The sequence below is a fragment of the Hippocampus comes genome, unplaced genomic scaffold (genome assembly GCF_001891065.2).
Source record: "Hippocampus comes isolate QL1 unplaced genomic scaffold, H_comes_QL1_v1.1 scaffold174, whole genome shotgun sequence".
Classification (NCBI taxonomy): Eukaryota; Metazoa; Chordata; class Actinopteri; order Syngnathiformes; family Syngnathidae; genus Hippocampus; species Hippocampus comes.
In genome coordinates, this window is record NW_017805983.1 from 2,211,898 (window position 1) to 2,234,785 (window position 22,888).

General features: G+C 42.6%; 2 protein-coding genes across 6 annotated transcripts in view; one reads left to right on the top strand and one right to left on the bottom strand.

Annotated features, from left to right (window-relative positions):
* The window catches only part of LOC109528244 (potassium voltage-gated channel subfamily H member 8-like), a 20,896-nt gene extending 7,799 nt beyond the window's left edge, over window positions 1-13,097 (bottom strand). Inside the window, exons 1-10 of the mRNA XM_019890614.1 lie at window positions 12,435-13,097; window positions 6,792-7,025; window positions 6,034-6,165; window positions 5,781-5,926; window positions 5,078-5,336; window positions 4,832-4,989; window positions 3,646-3,853; window positions 1,975-2,352; window positions 1,709-1,908; window positions 671-920 (exon numbers count right to left, since the gene is read on the bottom strand). Coding sequence (XP_019746173.1) covers window positions 671-920; window positions 1,709-1,908; window positions 1,975-2,352; window positions 3,646-3,853; window positions 4,832-4,989; window positions 5,078-5,336; window positions 5,781-5,926; window positions 6,034-6,165; window positions 6,792-7,025; window positions 12,435-12,510 — 2,041 coding nt within the window. The 5' untranslated portion in view covers window positions 12,511-13,097. The remainder of the gene's footprint in view (window positions 1-670; window positions 921-1,708; window positions 1,909-1,974; window positions 2,353-3,645; window positions 3,854-4,831; window positions 4,990-5,077; window positions 5,337-5,780; window positions 5,927-6,033; window positions 6,166-6,791; window positions 7,026-12,434) is intronic.
* A 2,489-nt stretch (window positions 13,098-15,586) lies between these two features.
* The window catches only part of LOC109528672 (protein FAM184A-like), a 34,611-nt gene continuing 27,309 nt past the window's right edge, over window positions 15,587-22,888 (top strand). For 2 of the 5 annotated variants that reach the window (XM_019891566.1, XM_019891568.1), the window contains exons 1-4: window positions 15,587-16,494; window positions 20,142-20,219; window positions 20,429-20,563; window positions 22,263-22,361. In XM_019891566.1, the coding sequence (XP_019747125.1) occupies window positions 16,309-16,494; window positions 20,142-20,219; window positions 20,429-20,563; window positions 22,263-22,361 (498 nt within the window). In that variant the 5' untranslated portion in view covers window positions 15,587-16,308. The remainder of the gene's footprint in view (window positions 16,495-20,141; window positions 20,220-20,428; window positions 20,564-22,262; window positions 22,362-22,888) is intronic. The other 3 variants (XM_019891569.1, XM_019891567.1, XM_019891571.1) reach the window with 2 other exon arrangements.

A 22,888-nucleotide genomic window follows, 5' to 3' on the forward strand; every position in this document is an offset into this window, starting at 1 on the left:
TGTGTGTGTGTGTGTGTGTGTGTGTGTGTGTGTGCGTCATCATGTTGTGCATGTAAAATATGCATACACCCAGGCCAAAATGCTAATGAGGGCAGCACCCACTTCATTATTTAGACCCGTCAGATCATGAATACAAGCAGCTCTTTTGCCTCATACGTACAGCTGAGCTGATCTCAGGGTTCTTTGTGTCCATCTGATCTGTTTCATGTGAGCTATGAGGAACAATGTGAGTGTCGTGTTATAGAACTTGGCCGTGGAGAGCTTTTTAATTTGGCAGGAATGTTGCAGATGTTCAAGGTAAGCCGAAATGCTGAATATTGACTCTGGCGTCAGTGGGTGTTCTACTTCCCTGCCCTGCAGTCGTGTATTTTATCAATTTTTCTGAGTGATAACTGACATCAACTATATTGTTGTGTCATGCGAAATGACTTTCAGTTGTCTTCAACTCAAATAACTTCTGGTTATCAATCACTTTCCCCCATGACGTCTCAGTGAATGATTGATGACTCTTAACTTCAGTGCCAATCCAAAATGTTTTTTTTTTTTTTTTGTGGTCTGTCTCAATGTCATTCTTATTTGTCCTGAAACCAGTAGCACTGTCTGATGTTCTGAACATCATTGTCGTGGTTGTGTGATTATCACGTGAAGCGGAACAAAAGTTCTTTGTTACCCAAAATGGCAAGCACGGTGTTGTCCTTCAGCACTTCCATGGAGCCAGAGCATACAAAGTAGATGGCCTGCAGGGCGTCACCCTGCCGGATCAGGAATTCCCCGGGAGCGCAGAAGGATGTCTTAATGATGAGTGAGAGTGAGCGCAGGCATCCTCTGCTGGCTGACTCAAAGAGTGGCAGCTGCAGAAGCTCCTTGTTCAGGTGCATGGCAATGTCGGCCCTCAGCTCATCTGGGAAGTCCTTCAGCAGCTGTAGAGTGGATACAAGTTGAAGAAAGGTGGATGAGGAAAAAGCCTGAATTACAAATACAGTGGTGCCTTGAAACAACAACAAAATAATTTAAAAAAATAATAATGAATACAGTATAGTAATATACAGTATTTAGTCATATTTATGGGCTCAGCAACAGGTGGATTCTTTTTCCCTGAAAGGTCACAGCTATTAATACAACACAGCCATACTGCACAAGCTTTTGTAGGTAAAACTTAAAAACAAAAATGAAAATAAATCAGGAATCACTTCTACTTTTTCCTCATCGTATCCTGGCTGCTGGTTGTTCTCCCCCACGGATTAGCCATCAGTATGTGGTTTAGGCACCTTTTGGACACCTTTTGATGAAGATCTGTGGTCTGTTGGTGATGGTGTCAGGTACTTTTGATGTCTCAAACTGCCTTACATTAGTATCAAATATCTTGATCTTGTTATAGAAGGACATAGTCTTGGAATTCCAGAAGGGTCACATACAATTGGAGGCAGGTCTGGCCTTGTTTATACAACCCATGCTGTGCTAATTTGCTCTGCCATCCTTGCTGACTATGCTTCCCCGATACATCAAGTGGTCAGCTTGTTTGATATGCCCTCCCCTGTGGGTCATCAGAGATTCGGGCTCATCATTAAATATGTACCTTGGCTTGTAAAACACTACTCTACAATACAGAAACAAGGATGAAAGCTAAAGTGCAGAATACGAAGCGTCTTTGGAACCTTCTTGACTCTTACTGTGAGACGCGTGATTTAAATGTGTTTAATAGTTCTACCTCGCTGACGTCGATACCATTGTTGACAGACCAAGTTGTTTGGAAACACTCCATCATACGCTGTTCAAGGGCTTTGGGCAGCCGGTGCACTCTGATGAAGTCCTTCAGATCCTTGGTGCGGGTGTGGTAAAGGGAACGGCGTGAATACATCCTCTGGATGATGGCGGTCACGTTTCCAAATACCACGGCGTGCATTAATGCTACGAAGGAAACAAAAGTGGAATGAAAAAACATTTGGTATCTGTCGAGCATGATGCTTTGCACACCTCCAATCAGCATGGTGCAGATAGAGAAGATCTTCTCAGAGTCCGTGTTGGCCGACACGTTGCCGAAGCCAACGCTGGTTAGACTGCTCAGAGCAAAGTACAGCGACGTCACATAAGAGCTCCGCACGGATGGACCACCGCTCAGCGCCATGCCTGTACCGCCAGGCGTCCTCGTTCGGGGCCTGCTGCTGTTCCACTGGGCTCCACCAAACAAACTCGCCCCGTTCAGTGACTCCAGGCCAGAGCTGTTCCATTGGCTGGAGTTAATCAGGTCTGGTGTGACGGTGGCCTGAGGTGAATCCGAAACCCCCAGTAGGGAGGTCAGTGGAGCCAAGAAGTATGGTGTGCCCAAACGTTTGGCAAGCTCATGAAGCCAGCCTGTTGTGGGGGTAAGAGGGAAAAGTTCAATAGCAATTTCCCTGCTAAGTCAATGTTTGACACCAGACGATAGATTCTCTGTCAGCACACTGTGTATACACACTGTTACGGTCCTGTTGGGAGCGCTGATTTATTGTTTTGACTGTGTTCAGTTTTCTGGGGGCTTACTGTCCTGACTCTTTTTTTATTGTGTCTGGTGCAGCATGTTGTCTCACACGGTGACGTTTTGTCATTCATCAAGGTTTGTTCCCTTGCTTCTTCGCCCATTGTCTCTTGGTGTGTAGTTATTCTATACGGATTTAGTCACTAAATGCGTTGAAGCTTTCCTCATCCCGCTCTTGGCTTCTTCACCTCCATGCCCAAACTGTGACTGCTCACTCTTCAGTAATCATACCAATGCAATCGGTTTCATTAGCAGTCATTACAAGGCTGGAAGAGTCATTTCTATGAATTTGGGGTCTCGTAAGCGTAGTGGATGCCAGCTAGTACTCCCCAATTCCTTAAATGCCTTAAATGCCTGAAATGGATTTGTGGTTGCTTGGTCAAACCAAGCACTAGTTCGCATAGGATAACCACGGTTACACTTATACCATGAACCAAATTGACAGTGGTTGAGTTTGTGAGTATAACGAAGGTCAGCTAATGGTATATGCTAATATGCTAAGAAATTGTAAGCCGAGGAAGCTCAAAGCCATGGCTCCCAAATCACCAGCTAGTGCAGCTTTCAAGGTGTTCCACAGAGCTAGCTAGCATCTGTTATTTAAGCAGCACACACACACACAAAAAAAAACAAAAAACAATTGAACCGCTCCTTGTCTGTATTTTCTGCTATGAATCATGTGACCGCAAGCATAACAGTTAGCGCAACATGCGCCTCACAGCATTGTTGCTATTTGCGGTTAACACAGTAGGAGGTGCGACAGATTGCCATAATTATATGTTCTTTCACAAATGCATGCTCTGTGTATAAAATTATTTCTTTGGCCTATCTTTGGAGGACTGTGGTTGCTTAGGATGTTAGCACTGTTTTTTTTTGGCCATTTTTAGGTATGCTGCCAATAAGCATAAAGTCCCCCAAATGAGGAAACATAATCACTTTGCTCATCTCGTGATTGTTCATTTGTTGTGCGGGTGGCCTTCTGCTCTACGATTGCTTGTAAAAAGTCAGTGTTGATTAGAAAGTGGGTCATTACTGTCTATGGAATTGAACACTAATAGAAATTTTGGCATGCTTTACACTGCGCATAACAGTTGTACTCAGAGAGAAATCCTGCTACTGTGAAAGTCACACACCTATGTCCCAAGAGGCAGGGCTATTACTTTCAATCTCGCTGCGGCCGATGAAGTACCAGACACATGCCATCCAGTGGGCCAACAGGGCAAAGGTGGACATGAGCAAGGTGAGGACAACGGCGCTGTACTGGGAGTAGCGGTCCAGCTTCTGCAGGAGTCTCAAAAGGCGCAAGAGACGTACCGTCTTCAACAGGTGCACCCCAAAGTTCTGCGTGATGCACAGAAACATAAATGGAAGAAATGGAAAAAAAATATCCAACTTCACTTAAAGGAACGGTGCGTATAATTTTTTGCCATCTAATGGTGAACTAAGAGAATGCAACTACCTAAGTTCGAAGCGAAATAATTTTGAAGCATGCGCACCACGATGTCTCAGAGAGACCACTTTTCGCAAGCCTACCACCAATTTATTCAACATAGTGTAAGATAAATGTAATCCCAAATGAATTCTGGTATTCCCTCAAGTGCATGGCGGTTGTTACACATGCTGTAGTCATAATGTTTAGGAACTACGTGTGCTAAATGTGTGTCCTTCAGGTATCCGTAGAAGAAAAATGGTGGCGAAACGTGCCAGCTTCTTGTAGGGGAGGCATGCCCTATGAAATATAAATAGGGATGAAAAAATTACATTGATGTGATAGAACATATAATTTTGCAAAATATGGAACTTAATAGTGGGATTTTGAAATAATGAACATTTAAAAATCAACACAATTTTCCACACTGTATCTTGAATGGAAATTATTTATATATGACAAATAATGGATCTTTGTTCATCTATCTGTGCTAGCAACAATCAAATGCTCTTCGACTAGATGGCAGAAGTTAAAATTAACAGGTGTATCCACCTATCTCACAACAGAAAAAGACTAGCTCTGTGTTCAACTAAAGAGGTCCTAATTTCACACTCCCTAAATCCAACCAACCATCCATTTTCTAATCCGCTTATCCTCTCGAGGGTTGTGGGCATGCAAGAGCATATCCCAGCTGACCCTGAACTGGTTGCTCGCCAATCGCAGGGCACTCCCTAAGTCAATTTATGTGTAAATTAAGAAAAAAAAACCCATTCATTTCAGTGGATATCATAATCTATTTGTGACATTTGAGTTCGGTGAAGTGAGACTGATCTAATGTAAACTATGTGCTTTGGCTTGGTAATAATTGGGAAACACTGTGTTGGGCTCACCACGCTGATATTGAAAGCATAGAGCAGGTCGAATGGCAAAGCAGCGATCAGATCCACAAAAAGCCAGGATGTGACGTAATGGATGCAAATGGAGCGGGCGTCATACACGACCTGACCGGACGTGCTCACGTAGGTGGTTCGGAAATTCAGCACAATATCTAAAACGCACATGAACACACATCAAGACAAAGTGCTACTTTTGTGTTTGTTGACACAAAAGTGACACAACGTTAGCGGCATCCTCACCAATCATAAAGAGAATTTCCACCAAGATGTCACTGACACTTGGTGGGTTCCTTGCTGTCGACGCACCGTCCTCTCGTACCTCGACTGCTGTGAAGCAGACATTGTACGGAACCGTGACGGCGACATAGAAGGTCGCCAGTAAAATCAGCCAATCCCAGCCGGCTTTAAATGTGCCATAATGGAGGAGGATGAAGCGGGACTTCTGGATGTCTGCCACTTTGTACTCTGGCACCGGGTTGGCATTGGCTCCCAGAACACTCTTGTGATGAAACAAGGAGGTAAAAAAAATGCATGCTGGTCAGTGGAGGAGCAACGTATGAAGACACAGCAGTTATTTTGCCACACTATATCGCAATATCATTGTTTCAAAAGTTAGAGAGGAATAATCTCTGCAGCTTTTTCAAGCTTGGTATGAACCTTTCTGCTCACCATATGATATGATGTAATGTATTATGGAAATAAAGGTTAAAAATAAAAAGGAGGTGGCTTCTTTAGTCTCTCTACAGTATATCATAGTATACTGGTGATTTGCCAAGTTTACGCACCCTAAGCAAATTAAATTCCTCTTTCAAAAAGAAACCAAAAGGATGCAGGTTTATAACTGTAACCAGTCAAGTTGACTCTTGTGATTAACAAGTAAAAGTCAAGTTGAGTTATTCATTTTTAGGAGCATGAGCAAGTCCCAAAAGTATCCATTTCTCACATTGTTGATATTCAGCTTGCTCTTGGTCTTGTCTTGTTTCTGAAGGTGTCCGGAAAGCTGGTAGAGGATGGCCCGACTTCGGCGACGCTCCATACTAAAGCCTGCCGGGCGGCTGATCTGGTGGACCTTCAGGCCTGTCCCCTCATCTGAAATGTGGAAAGCACTCATGGATTCTGGTGAATATGTGACTCTGTGGAGTATCCTTTTGGACCTTTGCATCTGTTTGATTGTTATAGGGGGATCTTGAGCTCACTAGTGTCAGACTCATTGTCCTGGTCCAGGTCTTTGTTCTCTGTGATGTCCTTCTGTGAGACGAGGAACAGAACCACCTCACTCTTCTCATTCTTAATGGGCACAATGTCCAGGAGACACCAGAACTTGGAACCTAAAATAAGTAAATAAGTTGGAGAAATACAGTGGATTTTAAAAGTCTACACACCCCTGTTCATATGACACGTGTGTGTGCGTGTGTGTGTGTGTGTGTGTGTGTGTGTGTGTGTGTGTGTGTGTGTGTGTGTGTGTGTGTGTGTGTATACAGGTGTATATATATGTATATACTGTATGCGTGTGTGTGTGTGTGTGTGTGTGTTATATATATGTGTGTGTGATAATTTTCCTATCAGTGAGTTACATGAGCCCAAGTATACAGTTCAGTTGTTCTAGTGGGCTTTTCCAGACATTTTTCATTGCGGAAACTGGATGGTTTTTGCTGACACCGACTGTTGTTTGGAACTGTTCATAATTTATAATTATGGTGTTTCATTTTGTGATGAATAGTGTTGTGTTTACACCAAATACAGTATAGAATTTTCAATTCAAAAGTTTAGTCTGTATTTCATCCAACTATAACAAATTTTCCCGATGTTTTTGGTAGATTTTGTTGCTGGTTTATCTCGGTCTCAGTATTTCAAATGACAAAAACCTGGCAATTGTATAAGGGTGTGTATACTTTTTACATCCATTGTACATCTACAGGAGGATACTACAACTTGATTCTACGCCTGCTCTTACCACTCTTCTTGTATAGGATGATTTCAGTCTTGAACTCCCGCCGCTCATCCAGAGCCCTCTGCATCTGTGAGGTGAGGTGGTCGCTGGTCTCGCCACCGTACAGGAAGTGACATGTGCAACTCTTCTGCATGAGCTCGCCGCGAGCAAAGCCGGTCAGTTCACAGAAGCCATCAGAGCAGTAGACGATGGGGTAGAGCGTTTGGACCTGGGCATTCCCCAGCACAAAGTTGCTGTCTGCGTAGAGCAAATCAGAACCATTAGAAAAACAAAGATGGGATTACATAATGAGCTCGGTGATTGCATTTGTAAATCCCTATTACGCAAGAACAATAATCGTCGGTCTCCAGGATTGGATCCTGGAGTTGGTTTTGTGTAGTCAGCATAGAGTTAAACACATTGACAGTACAGAAATTCTGTAAAATAATTGCCTCTGTGCCGTTAGTGTAATTTAAAGAAAATTCTATTCATATTTTCTGTACAGCCTTCCCTGTTTGGCAGCATGTTCGTCTCGGCTCTTGGTTCAAACTTTGCCATGATTCTTCTTCCTTTGAAGAGTTCTCTTTGGGGACAATTTAACGTGCCTGCTGGTTTTCAATGAACTTCCCTTGTCTCCCTTCACTTCTTTGCTGCTCTATTGTTCTCTCCAAACATTCTCTGCTCATCCAGTATTGCGGCGCCGTTGGTAATTATCCAAACTAATAATGAGAGGAAAACGTACACGTGAACATGCTGGAATGGCAGCACGTTATGGGGACAGCTGTGCATAATTCATTTTGGAGCAGAGCGAGTGAGTATGCCGTCCTGCGGGATCATTAACGTCTATTCATGAGTGAATGTGGAGTGAGCAGAATGTTCACTTTGAAGGATGTGAACTGCACTGGAGATACTAAATGAGAGGATAGAAAGTGGAAAAACTCATTTATGCATCAGTAAAGAAGCAATAAAGCTCATGTAAATGTGCTGGCCAGATTTCATTCAGACAAGAAAAACAAAGTCGATCTTGGTGTCTGTCCCGGGAGATATAGTATTTTGCTCATTCTGGCACCACAATCTTACTTTTTACACACCCACATGATTACTCGTGAACTGTGATCTTGGGTAGTCTAAACATCAACGATCATGCCACCATGTTAAATCAATTGCAGGATGGACCAAAAGTAACTTGTGTTTTTTTTTTTTAATTGATCATTGAACATTGATTTGAAACAAAGTGGATGAAAATTAATTTTGAAAGGTCATCCATAAAGTAGTGAATGAATACAAGCGATCCAGCCACCATTTTACATGCGTGAAGAAGGCATCAGAAACGCATGCCCTTCAGTCACTCATTTGGAGGTCCCGAGGCCTTGTGCAATAGGCACAGTGTAGGAAATGATGTACCGGTATATATAATGAGATTTCTGAAATGAGATGTGATTAGAATTGAAAGATGTCAGCTGACACACAAGCACAGATGATATCGGAAAGACGACAGATGAGAGTGCAAGACTATTGGCCATCTTGGGGACCCGTTTCCACAACTACAGCTGCAAGTGCATTTTCACTTATCTTCATATCTCAACTGACAAGAATCTGTCACACAGGCACTTTTACTCATTCACTTCATGTGCTTTCATTTTTTTCCATTGTGTGTGTTGCAGCTAAAGCACAACTATTGTGCATTAACGTGTACAAGGAGTCAGTATGAGATCTTGTATATTTCTACAAAAGGTCGCCAGTGAGTGTTTATCATCCAACCATTCAATTTATATAATGGTCATCCTCGCTAGATAGAGATGGATGGATGGATGGATGGATGGATGGATGGATGGATGGATGGATAGAGAGCACTGTAAAACAACCACAACTACATACAAAGTGCTCTACATTAAGTAAAAATCAGTCATATAAAACCAAAGGCAATTAAAACAAGAAGTTTAGCATCATCCAGATTTCCACCACACAGGACAAAATTGGCCTTAAAGATGAAAGTGGCTTTTTTGCATAGCAGTGAAAGGAAACGCCATGCTTTCTTAAGGTGGAGCCCATGGGCAGCAAATACATTGAAAAGAGCAAGGCCCCCAAAATTGAACCCTGTAGAACACTATACGACATTGAGACTGAGAGCAACTGAGGCTAGCACAAAAAGTCCACCCATCCATCCATTATCTGATCTGTTTATGAGGGTTGCGGGCATGCTGGAGCTTATCCCAGTTGTCTTTAGACAGAATGCGAGGTTACACGTGGATCTGGTTGCCAGGCAATCAGGGCAATATATAGTGTTCAATGAACCTGCCATGCATGTTTTTGGAATGTGAGAAAACTCACACCGGCACGGGGAGAACATGCAAACTCCACACAGGAAGGCCAGAGCCCGGAACCCTGGACCTCTGTACTGTGAGGCAGATGTGCTAACAGTTGTTCACTGTGCCACCGACACAAACATTCTGCCTGCTAAATTGTATCTAAACCGCCTTAGAGTGCTAGCACTAATGCCCACCTGGTGCTGAAAATGAGCCAACAGATTACTGTGGTTTACGATATCAAACGCTGGAGTCAGGTCCAACAAAAAAGACACACATAGTCCTTAACCTCCTGGGACCTGGCGTCCACATGTGTGGACATGACGTTTTGGTTGTCAAGACTACAATATTAAATTGTGGACTACAAGGGCCTGGCGTCCACTTATGAGGACCTTACATCATGTAAAAAGATAATTCTTTGTTTTTACACTCATCAGGTCCCAATTAGCCTAAATATCAAAGAGAAAATAAACATAAAATAAAAATGCATGCCTTGCAAGAGTTCGGGTCTTAGGAGGCTAGTCAAGTATCATGAGCCAAGAGGATGTCATTAAATGTGCTATGCAGAATCTTTAAACCTGTCTGAAAAACCTCCATGACATTATATTCATCCAAATTTCAGCAGAGTGTGCATCTCTTTTGCTGATTTTTTTTTTTTTTTAATAGAAAGCACTTTGGAAGAGGGTCAAGCATAACTTGATTATGACGAGGTTCTTGAGCAGGTCTTGCACCACAGGAAGTTTAAATTAATTCTCAATCCAAACCGATAAACTGTAAAGCATTTCTGCTTCACACTTGTACCACTGTGCTGCCAGTAGTAACTTAACTTGTCTAAGTCCACTTTTTGCTTCTCTAAATGAAAAACAAATGGCCCTCTTGGCTGTAAACATACGCTTGTCACATGCTTCCTAGGTCAGCATATCTCATTAAAATTCCCCGACTGTTGCTTTTAACTTGGAACCTGCCAAGGTTTGGAGCTGCCGAGCAATCAAGAACGAAAAGCTCACCTTGAGGGTCATGCCCGACGACGTTTTCTTCCTCTAAATTGCTCCTGTTGTCATCACTCAGGATATTTTGAACTCATCACATTGCGTCAGGTCTTGTTTTTGTGACAGTGCCTATTACTTTTGGCAAAGGTCATTCCCAGGGCCTTCAAAGGGTCTCCTTAATCGTTTCACTGATGTAGCGTATTGCCAGGAAGTGATGGCACTGCTTCTCTGAGCTGATATTTGGAAGTACTGCACGCCACCAGATCCTTTCCGTCTTCATCATGTGAACCAACTATCATCAAATTTGACAATGCATGAAATCTGCACTGTGTGTCATCAGTGGATCTCTTAAAGGAGCATGTGAAATGGAATACGGCTTTTACTAGTCAAAGTAGTTGTCACACTGCTGCTTTCTTATTTCTGTTCAATGTTTTGTAACATCAGTAAAGAACCCTTTCATTTACAGTTTATCCGTCTTGCACGTTTTTCCTGTGAGTTTGCACCTTCAGGGTGGTGTTACGTAACTGTGTGAACAACAAAAACTCCACTTTTCTTGTTGATTGTTAGTGATCTGTGCACAGAAATTGCGAGTTTTACACTACATTTGAATAAAAGGATTACCGGTAGTCTTATAGAGGATGTGCAATGTCAACGTTGTGTACATTAGTTTGTTTGGAGCTTAATCTACTTAGAAAATGTAAGGCAACTAATTGCATCAAATTATCAAGTAGTCACAAAAAAACATTCTTTGTTTTGACCAAATTGTGTAAAACACTAATTTGCAAGTAAATTCTACTTGAGTCTATTATTTTACTGGTCAATCTTTGCATCTTTGAATTTACATACATCTTACAGTTTTTAATACACTTTTTAAAAAATATCTCCACAATTAATTTTAAGTTGGATCTACTTTCAATTTACATTTGGCAAAATGGGATTTTATATAGGGCGGCCTGGTGACCCAGTGGTTCGCGCGTCAACCTCACAGTGCAGAGGTACCGGGTTCGATTCCAGCTCTGGCCTCCCTGTGTGGAGTTTGCATATTCTCCCTGGGCCTGCGTGGTTTTTCTCCAGGTACTCCGGTTTCCTCCCACATTCCAAAGACATGCATGGCAGATTAATGAAACACTCGAAATTGTGCCTAGGTGTGAGTACACCCTGAACTGGTTGGCAGCCAATCGCAGGGCACAAAATAGACAAACAACCATTCACACTCACAATCACACCTAAGGACAATTTCGAGTGTTTCATTAATCTGCCATGCATGTCTTTGGAATGTGGGAGGAAACCAGAGTACCTGGAGAAAACCCACGCAGGCACGGGGAGAACATGCAAACTCCACACAGAAAGGCCCAAGCCGGAATCGAACCCTGCACCACTGCACTGTGAGGCGGACATGCTAACTCGCGGTTTTATGGATAGAACTCCCCTGGATTAATTGTTAGACCTCAAGTAGTCACTAACCTTGCACACTGAAAAAAATCAAAAGTATAAGATGGTCCATATAAAGACGTTGCAAGACAGAAAAAATCCCATCATTCAACGATTGCGAGGGTTGTGGCCCCTCCCACATCATGGATGAGTGAATACAGTACAGTACAACAAATCTCCTATTTGTAGTGTGGCTGTACCTCTCCCTGAAATTACTTATATACTGCTTGTTAAAAAGTATATCCCCGATTTGTAGTATTTTGAACAAAGGAAAAATAATTTTAAATTACATTTTTCTGTTGAACACTCCAAAATAATGTTTTCATTGTTGACATGATAACTTAACACGACGGAACCATGACAAATGCTGAAGATTACTTTTTTTCCAGTGTTGTCATTTGTCAAATGTATTCTATTTCTGGAAGGAATTTACATTTGGGAATTTACATTTGGTCGTGTGAGTGAAACCATGAAAAAGCTCAAGTGGGCAAACCCCACAAAAATAGATGAAACTCTTCCTTTTTGATCGACCCAAGTTGTTGCATATACATTTGGCACAGTCCCAGCATGCATATGGTTAATACCTTGTAGCAATGAACCTTCAATCACCCGATTGCAACTCAACTGCAGTCGACAGCATTACAGCACTGTAATGTTTTCATTTTTGTTTGAGTGTACATGTGTTTGCTGTTACAGAGTGCCATTTGGGTTTTACTTTATCACTGCCCAAGTTCTGCTTTTTAATTCATGAATGTTTCTCTGCGTGTGTGCGCATTTCCGTTTCATTTATGTGTGGGATCATTCATCAATTGATGCATCAACCAAATTAGCAACACATTCGGAGCCAATAGTCTCTGGCCGATGTAATCAATGTGATGAGGATGAATAGTGTGAAACGCGGCGCGATAAACAGTCATTCACAGCTAAGACTTGGAACTCACGGGTCCCGTCGAACCGAGTGGCGATGGTATCCAAGAAAGTGTTCTGCGGCGCGATCAGACCCCGCATCACGGGCATCCGCGAACGGGTCGAACCGCGTCTCTCCCGGCGTTCCGAGCCATGACTCTCGCCGGTGGTGCTCACGAAGCCCGGGAGAAACCTGGACGTGGTTCCCGGCGCTCCTCCTAAACCCTGGAGGAGGGCGCCGAGCCGCGACACCCGGGACTCCACGGTCTAAATTTGTCCAGCGACCACCGAGGAGGTGATCCCGGCTGGAAAAGGCAGCAGCGAGGCGCCCGTGCGGAATGGAGAGGAGGGAGGGTGGAGAGTCCACAGCGAGGATGGTCACATTTACGCACGGGTGTGCTGCTGCAATCCCTCTCCTCCTCCTCTGATGCCCTCCTCTCCTTTTCTCCTTCTCCCCTTCTCTCCTTTTCTCCTCACCTCATCGAATCAATGGTTATTCCCCTCCTAAATCACCCTTTCACTATCATTGAATTGCTGCCATTCGCATCCTTTCACGCTTTGATTGATGGCCGCTCAAACGGAAAAGGGCACAATGGCTTTGAATTAGCCGATCAGTTCAGTAAACGTTTCCTGCAGTGCAACTGGATGTTTGCACTACAGTCGTGTTCAACAATGGCACGGTGGAGTAGATGTGCTGTTTCGAGGACCTCACCGCACGCACTGTAACAGTTATCTCTAGTCTGAATCCAAATGGGGAAGTTGCAGGTATGCTTACGTGTGCGCTGCACGGGTTTGAGCGGGGGTCTCTTCACTCACTCCAACACGAATATCTCAGTTTCTGATTACCACATGAGGTGCACTCTTCTCTAGCACCCCGGCCAGGTGAAGCCTAATGGGAGAAATGCAGATGATGGAGTGGAGAAAAGAAAGGGTCCATAGCATGTGATAAGGAGAGGAGTTTGACATTTTTTACCTTTGAGAACAAACTAGTGGTAGTATTTTATCAACGGCTGATAAGCAAACACATTTGTTTTACATGACTGAAATCTCATGGCACACCACGAAACAATAAAATAGCTGCTCGAGTAATAATGATCTTATCTCAATGTATAATAATTTAAGAGCATTTAATAATTTTGCCCAGTACTATACTTCGCTAGCATCGGTGAACGTGGATAGATTATTTGTCGTAATATTTTGCAGGCTGGATAATTCTCCATCGCACACCCGATGATTTATCACACAGTTATTGGAGGACACAGTACCTCAACACTATTACAAGAATTGTGAGTTGGTTATTTTTTTTTTTTGTGGGGAAAAATACAACATGAGTTCTTGCACTTCATGTTTATTGTTGAACAGTTTTGAGCTGTCATTAAATGACAATTATTTTGCAAGTAAGACCTTTACATTGGTTATTTTGTTGTTTGCTTCAAACCTTTTGTTGTTGGGGGACTATAGTGTGCCTTTTATACATGCATTGAAAAATGTATGATCAAAAATCATGTTTATTCTGAGCATGAATTTTGCACGTATTTACGTATTTTGTCCATATTTAAAGCAGCATTTTGTCATTCATCTAGTTAAGTGTGTGGCTCTCTCTAGCCCCCAGTAGTACTGATGAATAACTGAGCCCCACTTCAGCATTTAAGATGCCCGTGTCTGTACTCGACTAGTGTTCAAAACTCCATCATCTGCCAAGGGTATAGGGACACTTTTTATGAGAAAATGAGGCCATCTGCTGGTCGACTATCAATAAACACAATGTTTCACAACCAGACCTGCTGCCAGCGGGTTCTCATCATAGTTGTGTTGGACAGTCAGAGCTAGCTCGCTGTCGCTGCTCTGAACGAGCCAAATAAATCATTTACCGACTTGAAACAAGCAAGCCAGCAACGCAGTTGGCTGACCTATCCTCAAACCGTCTAGTTTTTGTCGACGACTCCGCCCTTGAAAGTCCATTTTTAATCATATGTAAGACGTCATCCTCCCCCTTAAATCAATCTTAAGTGTACATATTTAGCTCGAGTAGACAATTTACAATTTAGTTGAAATTCGGTCAAATTACGTCTACTTAAGTAGACGATGTATTTCCATCAATTTTATTAGCTTGTGTGCTGTCAAGAACCCCTTTAAACAGCGGAGCCAGCCTTTTTGTGCGCCACGGACCAGTTTCGAGAAAAGCAATACAGTATTTTGAGAAACCGAAACCAGCATAGAAACTTTTAAAAATGGCTGCTGCTGGAGTTAGGCTTTCTCTTCTTTTCGCCCGACACCCAAGTGCACCGTGTGTCCTGTTTGAGGTCGCTTTCGGGGTGGGTAGCCATTTAGTTTTCACTGTTTTTCTCCTGTTTATTTATGGAGTCAGCTGAGGCCTCTGTTAGATTTTCGTTATCGATTTGCGACGTTTAGTTTGAGAAATTAGACTGTTATTTGGTTGTTTTGACAGTGTGCACCCTGAGCTGATTGTTCCCGACATTTCAGCGTTACATAAATTTTCTTTTGTATGGACTCGAGTTGTAGCCTTGGTTATCCTTGGGAGTGGGGAAAGAGGGTAGCCCCTTCTCCTAGTCTGCTTGTCGCCCGAACACATCCTCCAAAACTGAGACTTTTTTAAAGTGTTAAATACTTTTTTTCTAGATTGTGGGTTTACTTTTACGTAACGCCTTCAATCGGGATTTACTTGTTTGCCAATATAGAAACATCAATACAGTACTAGATAAAAATGCAAAGTTACAGCATTCATTTGTACCACATAGATAATCTGGAGCAATCCAGAACCAGTATTTATTGAACAACATGACCAAAACCTAAATTACATAACACTCTCAGAAATGCTGATTACCAAATCTCCTACTCTACTACTGTGAAGAGATTTCTGCAGACGTTAGTCCAACATGGCCGAAAGCAGTTTTGCTCTGACTAACCAGTCAGTATATGGGAAAATTTGGACATAATTGAAAAAGAATTTGAAATCTGATAGTTGTAAGAAACATTCCTAATAGATTGGCAGTAAATTCTGATTTTGAAGCACGTCACGGCCACAATCTAACTGGACAAAAAAAAAATATAGCATCCATAGACACAAACTGGGAACAGGACAGCCAAGAGAAACTTGAGAAACGAAATGAAGATAACACACTTTTGCGATTTAAATTATCCAATTTCATGGAAGAAATATTACAAGTAGAATTGGAAAGTGCACTTAATCATAAAGAGTATCAAGGACAAAACAATGGTACTGCTTGCGACACTGTTTGGACCCCTTTGCTCGCTGTGGCGGGGGACCGTTGCTTTAAAATGCTTGTTGCATTTTAAACTTTTAACCGCTAGATGTCAGTGTAGGACAATTGTAAAAAACGGCTCGAACGCCATCAAGTGTATGACGTTAGCAAACAACCGAAACATTGACCATATTTAAAGTAGAAAGCATTTTGGTTTTATAATTAATGTATTCAAACGTATGACGGGTACCCAGTTTTGTATTATTTTATGTGGTTTAAAAGGTAAAAGTTGACGTAATTTTCTTCTCGAATTTAAACTTTCCTACAGCCACTGAAGACATCACTAGAGATGGACCTGCGTCTCCGGGCTGGATGCGGGACGCCGGCGAACGGGCTGTGCTGCGTCAACATGTCGGCCGTCGTCTGCCTTAAATGAACAGTTGGCCCCGAGAGTCGCATAAAAAACGTGGGCGGGGGGATAAAAAGAATCGTGCATGCGCACCTTCAGATGAACAGCATCTGGCGTGCAACTCCGACTCTTCCTGTCTCCAGCAGCTGGCGCGAAGTACAATGGGACGCCCCCAGATCGGTGTATCCCCGCTTGCGATGGCAGGATTGCGCGCGTAACCCCCCACCCCCCATCCGCTTTTGGATCGAACGTCTTGTATTTGTGCCGTGGTGAAAAATGGCGACTGGAGCAGGCTGGCAGCCCGCTTACGGAACCTCGACGAGCGGCTCCAGCAGCAGCGGCGGCGGAGCCAAATACGTCCCGTCGTCAACATCGAGCATGTTCTACGACGCGAGTTTGACGCTGGAATACACGCAAGACCTCCATTTGAAGATGAGTAAAAAGATTGCGCAGTTGACCAAGGTGAGCGATGTGCATTCAGCGCGGGTTTGAGTGGAGTAGTGGAGTGGAGGGCGGCTCTTTTTGACGTGGGACCTTGCTTGTAAACAAGTGATGGCATCTCACTGGGTGTCTGTGGCGCAGTGTGGCAGCTGTCATGCTCAAGTTAGATCAGTAAGACGCAGCTATCACTCTTTAAAAATAAAATGCAGGCCATAAAGATGGTTGCATTTGCATGTGTTATTGAAATTCCTCCTGCAAGTGATGCGTCTATGCAAACTCTCCGGGTTTCCTGCGTGGCCAAATCCACTGCCTAACCTGCGTTATCACAACGGAGCCTTTACCACCAGAAAACGGTGGTGGGGGGAGGGCTGGAGTGTCTTACGTAATCTTGGGGGACGCAGGGTTTTGTCAGTCTTTGTACCTGAATGCAAAGCCACTGTAGTAGTGGGAAATTTGAGGTGGCAGCTGTGAGTTGGTTTTAGTCGAGTGGATACACAGTCAAAAGTCTGCAGTGCAAGCAAGCACACACATGAGGATGCATTTTTACGTAACGTGCAGACAAAAAAAAGGGGGGGGGGAGCTTTGTGCTATTGCACACCGTGAAGCCAAATCACCTGCTCCACGGTCCAAAGAAATTCAGGTCAGTTGTGAATGGGGTGGATGTGACAGCCTTGCTCAAGTGCATCGCTGAGCTAAATCCATTTATCCCGAGTTTGTTTTGGTTGTATTCAGACCGAAATCCCTTCGTGCATTAATGACAACAAATGAGATGACTTTCACCCAGCAAGAAACAAAGACAATAACTAGGATTATTAATGTGTGGCAAAACCACACCCGTTTTTGCATCCCGACTGGACTCAAATGGGAGTTGTTTTTTTTTCCCCGCTATGGAGTCATTGTGTAGAGATTAGCCAGGCAGGGCTTTTCCTTGATCTTGTTATACACTGTCACAAATAGGCAGGAGTCCATTTCGCTTCCCAAAGCGAGTGTTTTCCTACATTTATTGCACCAAAGGGCAAATTTGAGGTTGGAAAAATTTGAAGGAACACCGCTCCATTATATCCCTCACTTTACTCACAGATGCACTCAGTGTGAAATGTGGACCTGTTAAATTGACCACAAAGCTATTAGTATCTTTCTGAACAGCAATAGGTCCAGTAGGTTAATTGTACCTTCAGCCATGTAGTGGAAGAGCATTTAATTGCTCCGTTTATGATGACATTGCTTGCATAGCTATGTGAATAAAACTAATTTTTCTTTCGTAGACCTCAATAAATACTGACGTTCATCAGAATGAAATGCAAAAAGTGAAACTGGATCGTTTTCTACAGCTCACTTAATAATCTCTTACATCACTTGGCTCAGCATGATGTCATTTTTATTGGACATGGTAAATAAGGAGTAGGTCCTCCCACATTCCAAAAACATGCATGGCAGGCTGATTGAACACTCCAAATTGTCCCTAGGTGTGCATGTGAGCGTAAATGGATGTTCGTTTCTGTGTGCCCTGCGATTGGCTGGCAAGTGGTTCAGGGTGTCCCCCGCCTACTGCCTGAAGACAGCTGGGATAGGCTCCAGCACCCGCCGCAACCCTAGTGAGGATAAAGCGGTTTGTAAAATGAATGAATCATGGTAAATAAGGAGTAGGTCCCTCCCTTGCAGCCACAAAAACTTACATTCTTGTAGTAAGACTTTCTCCAAAAGGAATGTCGCTAAGTGGGAATTCTTATCATTGGTTGTGAAAGGAACTTTTGTGAAGTCAGAGGTCAGTGATTGTGGCATCCTTTCTCTTGTTCATTGCACAGGTGTTTGATGAGGGTAAGATCAGAGTTCTGCCGGAACAAAGTCCAAGTGTTTCTTTATGGACCTTTGTGCAGGATTGTCAAAAATGTTTCATTCCGATTGAAACCTAAAGATCATGAGACCTCACTGCGTCTTTCGGTGATTGAATAAAGATGATATCCCCAATACTATAGTGGGCACGTGACATCAATTGGGTGTTAAAGATTGGATTTTGATGTCATATTGATGTTGAACTGACATCAGATGCCCACTTATTGTCCGTAGAGTACTTTCTCAGTCTTAATCTGAGATTGTCTTTTCCGGAGGTAACAAAATCACAATTGTGACCAAAAAACAAAACAAAACAAAACACATCAGTACATAATAAATGCTTGGAATCTGGTTGAGCTGATACAACAGAGAAGTGTTGCAGCAGTAACATGTCTTCGTCATCATGAGAAGATGTGACAAGAAGCATACTGATAAAAAGCAACATCAGCATCATGTTTTTAGTGCATACAAATGTGCGATGTGTCTCGCTTCTGAGAGATGAGGAACGCAAGAAAAAGAGAAGAGATGAAAGCAGCATGCATCATTATGATAATCATGTATGATTAAAAGCGGCTTCCATCAAAGCCTTGTACAGAACGCAGGGCTAAAATGGACCTTTTCCCTCTGGCTGCATACTCTACACGGCAAGCTGAGACAAAACAACATCCTGACAGCTATATGTGTATGTATATATATATATATATATATATATATATATATATATATGCACACACACTCGATTGTTGCATTCTGTTCATGTACCTATATTTTTTAATATGGAGAGTATTTTTCCTCTGGATGGTTGTATTTTATGATATTTTCATTTTAAATCATTATTATTATTTTTTTAATACTGATGGGTAAAAAAAAAATCAATATTCATCAGTGTCGGCTCATAGGAAATACTGGGTTTGTGCAAAATATTTCAGCTGTATCGCCCAGCCCTATTTTCCAACGTCATGGTGTCATGTTTAATAGTTAACAGTAGAACCGGCATTGTTTTGCACTTCAGTTCATTTATGAACAAAGACTAAAACTCAGGGACTTGTCAGTTTTATTTTGCACTCTTGTTAAATCAGAGTGAGTTGTGTGTGTTTAATTTTGAACTGAAATTCTGTATTGCTGAGTGACTGTTTTTCCTTTTGTCTGACATAAACGAAAGGTCTTTCCTTCATATTATCTGTTATTGGTTGACCTGAAATTTTATGTATCAAAAGCACCAGTGGTATTGGTTACCTGGTATCAGTATCGATGAGTACTCAAGTGCTGTAATACTCTTACTAGTATCGGTTTGGAGACAAAGTGGTCTCGAACATCCCATGAAGTAGGCTTGAGGGTAGAGGTGAATGAAGTGGCTGGCGCAGACTTAGCATTTTCTAACTCCTCTTCACAAAATGTGGATGAGCCAGCCGCAGCGGGTTTAGGATTCAGCTGACTGGTGAAACTTTTGCTTGTGGAGGAGTGGTGGGGGCCTCAATTGGCTGAAGCTTTATTTTTCATTACTTAAAGCGCCTTCGTTCGCAGGAGCGTACCCTTCACCTGCAGCGCTTATAAATGCAGCTTACGCTTGTGGGAGTGAGGGAGCATGACTGAGGAGGTGTTATTGTACACACTCTATCTCATATTCATTCACTTAGTAAATGTGTGCACTTTTTCCCTTGTCTTCGATGGAGACAGGCAGAAAAACAGGAGGAGAATGCCTTCAGTCTGTTTGCGTTCTCTGCTGTTCATCGTGCAAAGTGCAATGTCGCTTGTCATCGCACAACTATTGATCTCACATTGAGTCTGCATGAAAGCTGCACAACCAATCCTCATTCTGTCATCTTGTTTTCCAGGTTATCTATGCTCTCAACACCAAGAACGACGAGCACGAAGAAGAGATTGATTCATTGAAGGAAGCCCACGAGGATGAGGTACCGACTGTTTTAGGATACATTTTTTTTTTGTTCCCACAAAGAGATCCCCAAGGACTTTGAATAATGCCAGCAACAGGATGTTGAAATTATTGCTGTGATAAAATGTCATTTAGACAATAAAGCTATTGGTGACTGAATCTATAAATAATATCCAATGCTTCTTCAACCCTAGGGGATTTATTGTTTTTTTATTGGTCTCTGCTCAGGTGCAGCATATCGTGACAGAAACCCGAGACAAGATTATGCAGTACAAGAGCAAGATGGTGGATGAGGCCGATCTGCGCCGGCGGCTGGCCAGTCTGGAGGAATCTGTCGAATTACATGAACACATGAAAAGACAGGTCACTAGACTTCATTTAGTCATCATAAGAGAGAGACTTTAGATTTAGATTTAGTTGTGTTGACTTAATTTTGGCAGCACAGTGATGGTACTGAACACATCACTTCCCATCAGGGCTGTCCAATTTATATGCTAACCCATTGGTAATAGATGAAAATCTACGATCAACCGAGACAAATGATGTTCTTAAACCTCTCCCACACAGTTTACACACATTCAAACATATGAAATTATTCAAACACTTTAAAAATGATTCTTTAGCGCCAGTTCCCACTCTCACCTGCACAATTCTGACAAGCTTAGTGTCATCCACATTTCAAGTTTATGTTAAAAAACAAACAAAAAAAAAAAAACCTGACCCTGATAAAGGCCATAGATGGGCTAACGGAAATTAGAATCAATGTTACAGTAATTATAAGCGCCCCATGCTTCCAAAATTCTACTTTAACACATGGAGCAGCAACACATACAACCAGAGCATATGACAATACTCACAGTATCAGTTCTCTTTTGTCTGTTGGAACAATAATTACTGGAGATTATTTAGACCACATGTGTCAAACTCAAGGCACGGGGGCCAGATCTGGCCCGCCACATCATTTTATGCGATGCACATAAGCAAATAAAACATGTCAAATTAAATGATACCTGCTAAAATCTATACCAAAATATCAAATTTTCATATCTAATAAATAAGAGAGATATTGTCAGCATTTTCTTGTTACCAAACCCCTCATTACAGTCACTTAAATAATAGTTGAATCGACCACTATTTTTGGATTCTTCTTTATGGTTTCACAGTCAGAACGGCCCCCCAAGGGAAACGGTAGCTATCATGTGATAAAAAATTAGCTTGACACCCGTGATTTCGACCTTCTCTGCTTCTTCGTTTTGCTCTTAGTACAAACCTTAGGTACACTGAAAAAAAAAATGGGTGTGTTGAATTTACCGGTACTCACTTTTATTTTGTCAGGTGTTTGCACACAATAACATAATCTGGATCCAGATACATTTTTTTAAATAGTCTACTGAAAAAAAAATTATCTGGTTCCAGATGACTTCATTTCACACAGCCACTTGACAAAATCATGTTTAGTAAATTCAGCACACCATTTTTTTTTTTTTTTTTGTGTGTGTGTGTGTGTGTGTGTGTGTGTATGGTTCTTCTAGTTGACTTCAATGCTGCCTGGTGATGTAGTGGGGCAGCACTTATGTATAATTACCTCATCCTAATATTAAATCTACACACTTGCCCCTGCATTTGATTATTTTCATTTTAACCACAAATCAAATTTGAAATTCCAAAGTTTCAAAGTATAGTGGCAAGCAAATATTTTATCATGCAATTGTGAAGTCAAGAAAATATTTGATCCTTATCCACTGCCCTAAAAACACACACACACACACACACACACACACACACACACACACACACACACACACACACACACACACACACACACACACACACACACACACACACACACAAAGCAAGAACCATCAAGTAGACTCACTTTATTTGCTTAAACAGGTCCCATAAAGTCAAGGCTCCCCGGGACAGGAATTGCTCTCAACCACCCGTCGTCGTGAACGTGGGTGTGAATAATTGTTTGTCTTCATGTGCCGTGCCATTAACTCGGGTGTTGTGCCAAAGGTGGGTGACAGAATATTAACAGTCCGTGATGGTTGTGCTCTTGCAGGCTCTGGCAGAGTTTGAGATGTACAGACAAAGAATGGAGGATTCACAGCTCTGCACTGAAGCCCAACACACACAGCGAGTGGTTTCCATGAGCAGAGAGGTATACGCACGCAGGGCCTGCCCACAGTTTCTGACCGACCCTCACAGTGACCATTAAGTTCAAGTAAAATGTTACTTATTTGGTGCTTTTATTTTGAAAGTTGCGCGGCACGATGGGCGACTGGTTAGCAAGCCTGCCTCACAGTGCAGAGGTGCAGGGTTCGATTCTATCTCCAGCCTTCCTGTGTGGCGTTTACATGATCTCCCCGTGCCTGTGTGGGTTTTCTCCGGGTACGCCGGTTTCCTCCCACATTCCCAAAAAACGCACGGCAGGTTAATGGAGCACTCTAAATTGTCCCCAAGTGTGAGTGTGAGCGCCGATGGATTGTTCGTCAATGTGTGCCCTGCGATTGGCTGGCAACCAATTCAAGGTGTCCCTACTGCCCAACGACAGCTGGGATAGGCTCCAGCACGGCCGCGACCCTTGTGAGGATACGCGGATTAGATAATGGATGGAGCAATGTTTTTGCTGTATTCAATGACTTTTCTGACCCTTATAGCAACAATCCCCCCCACCCCCCCCCCCCC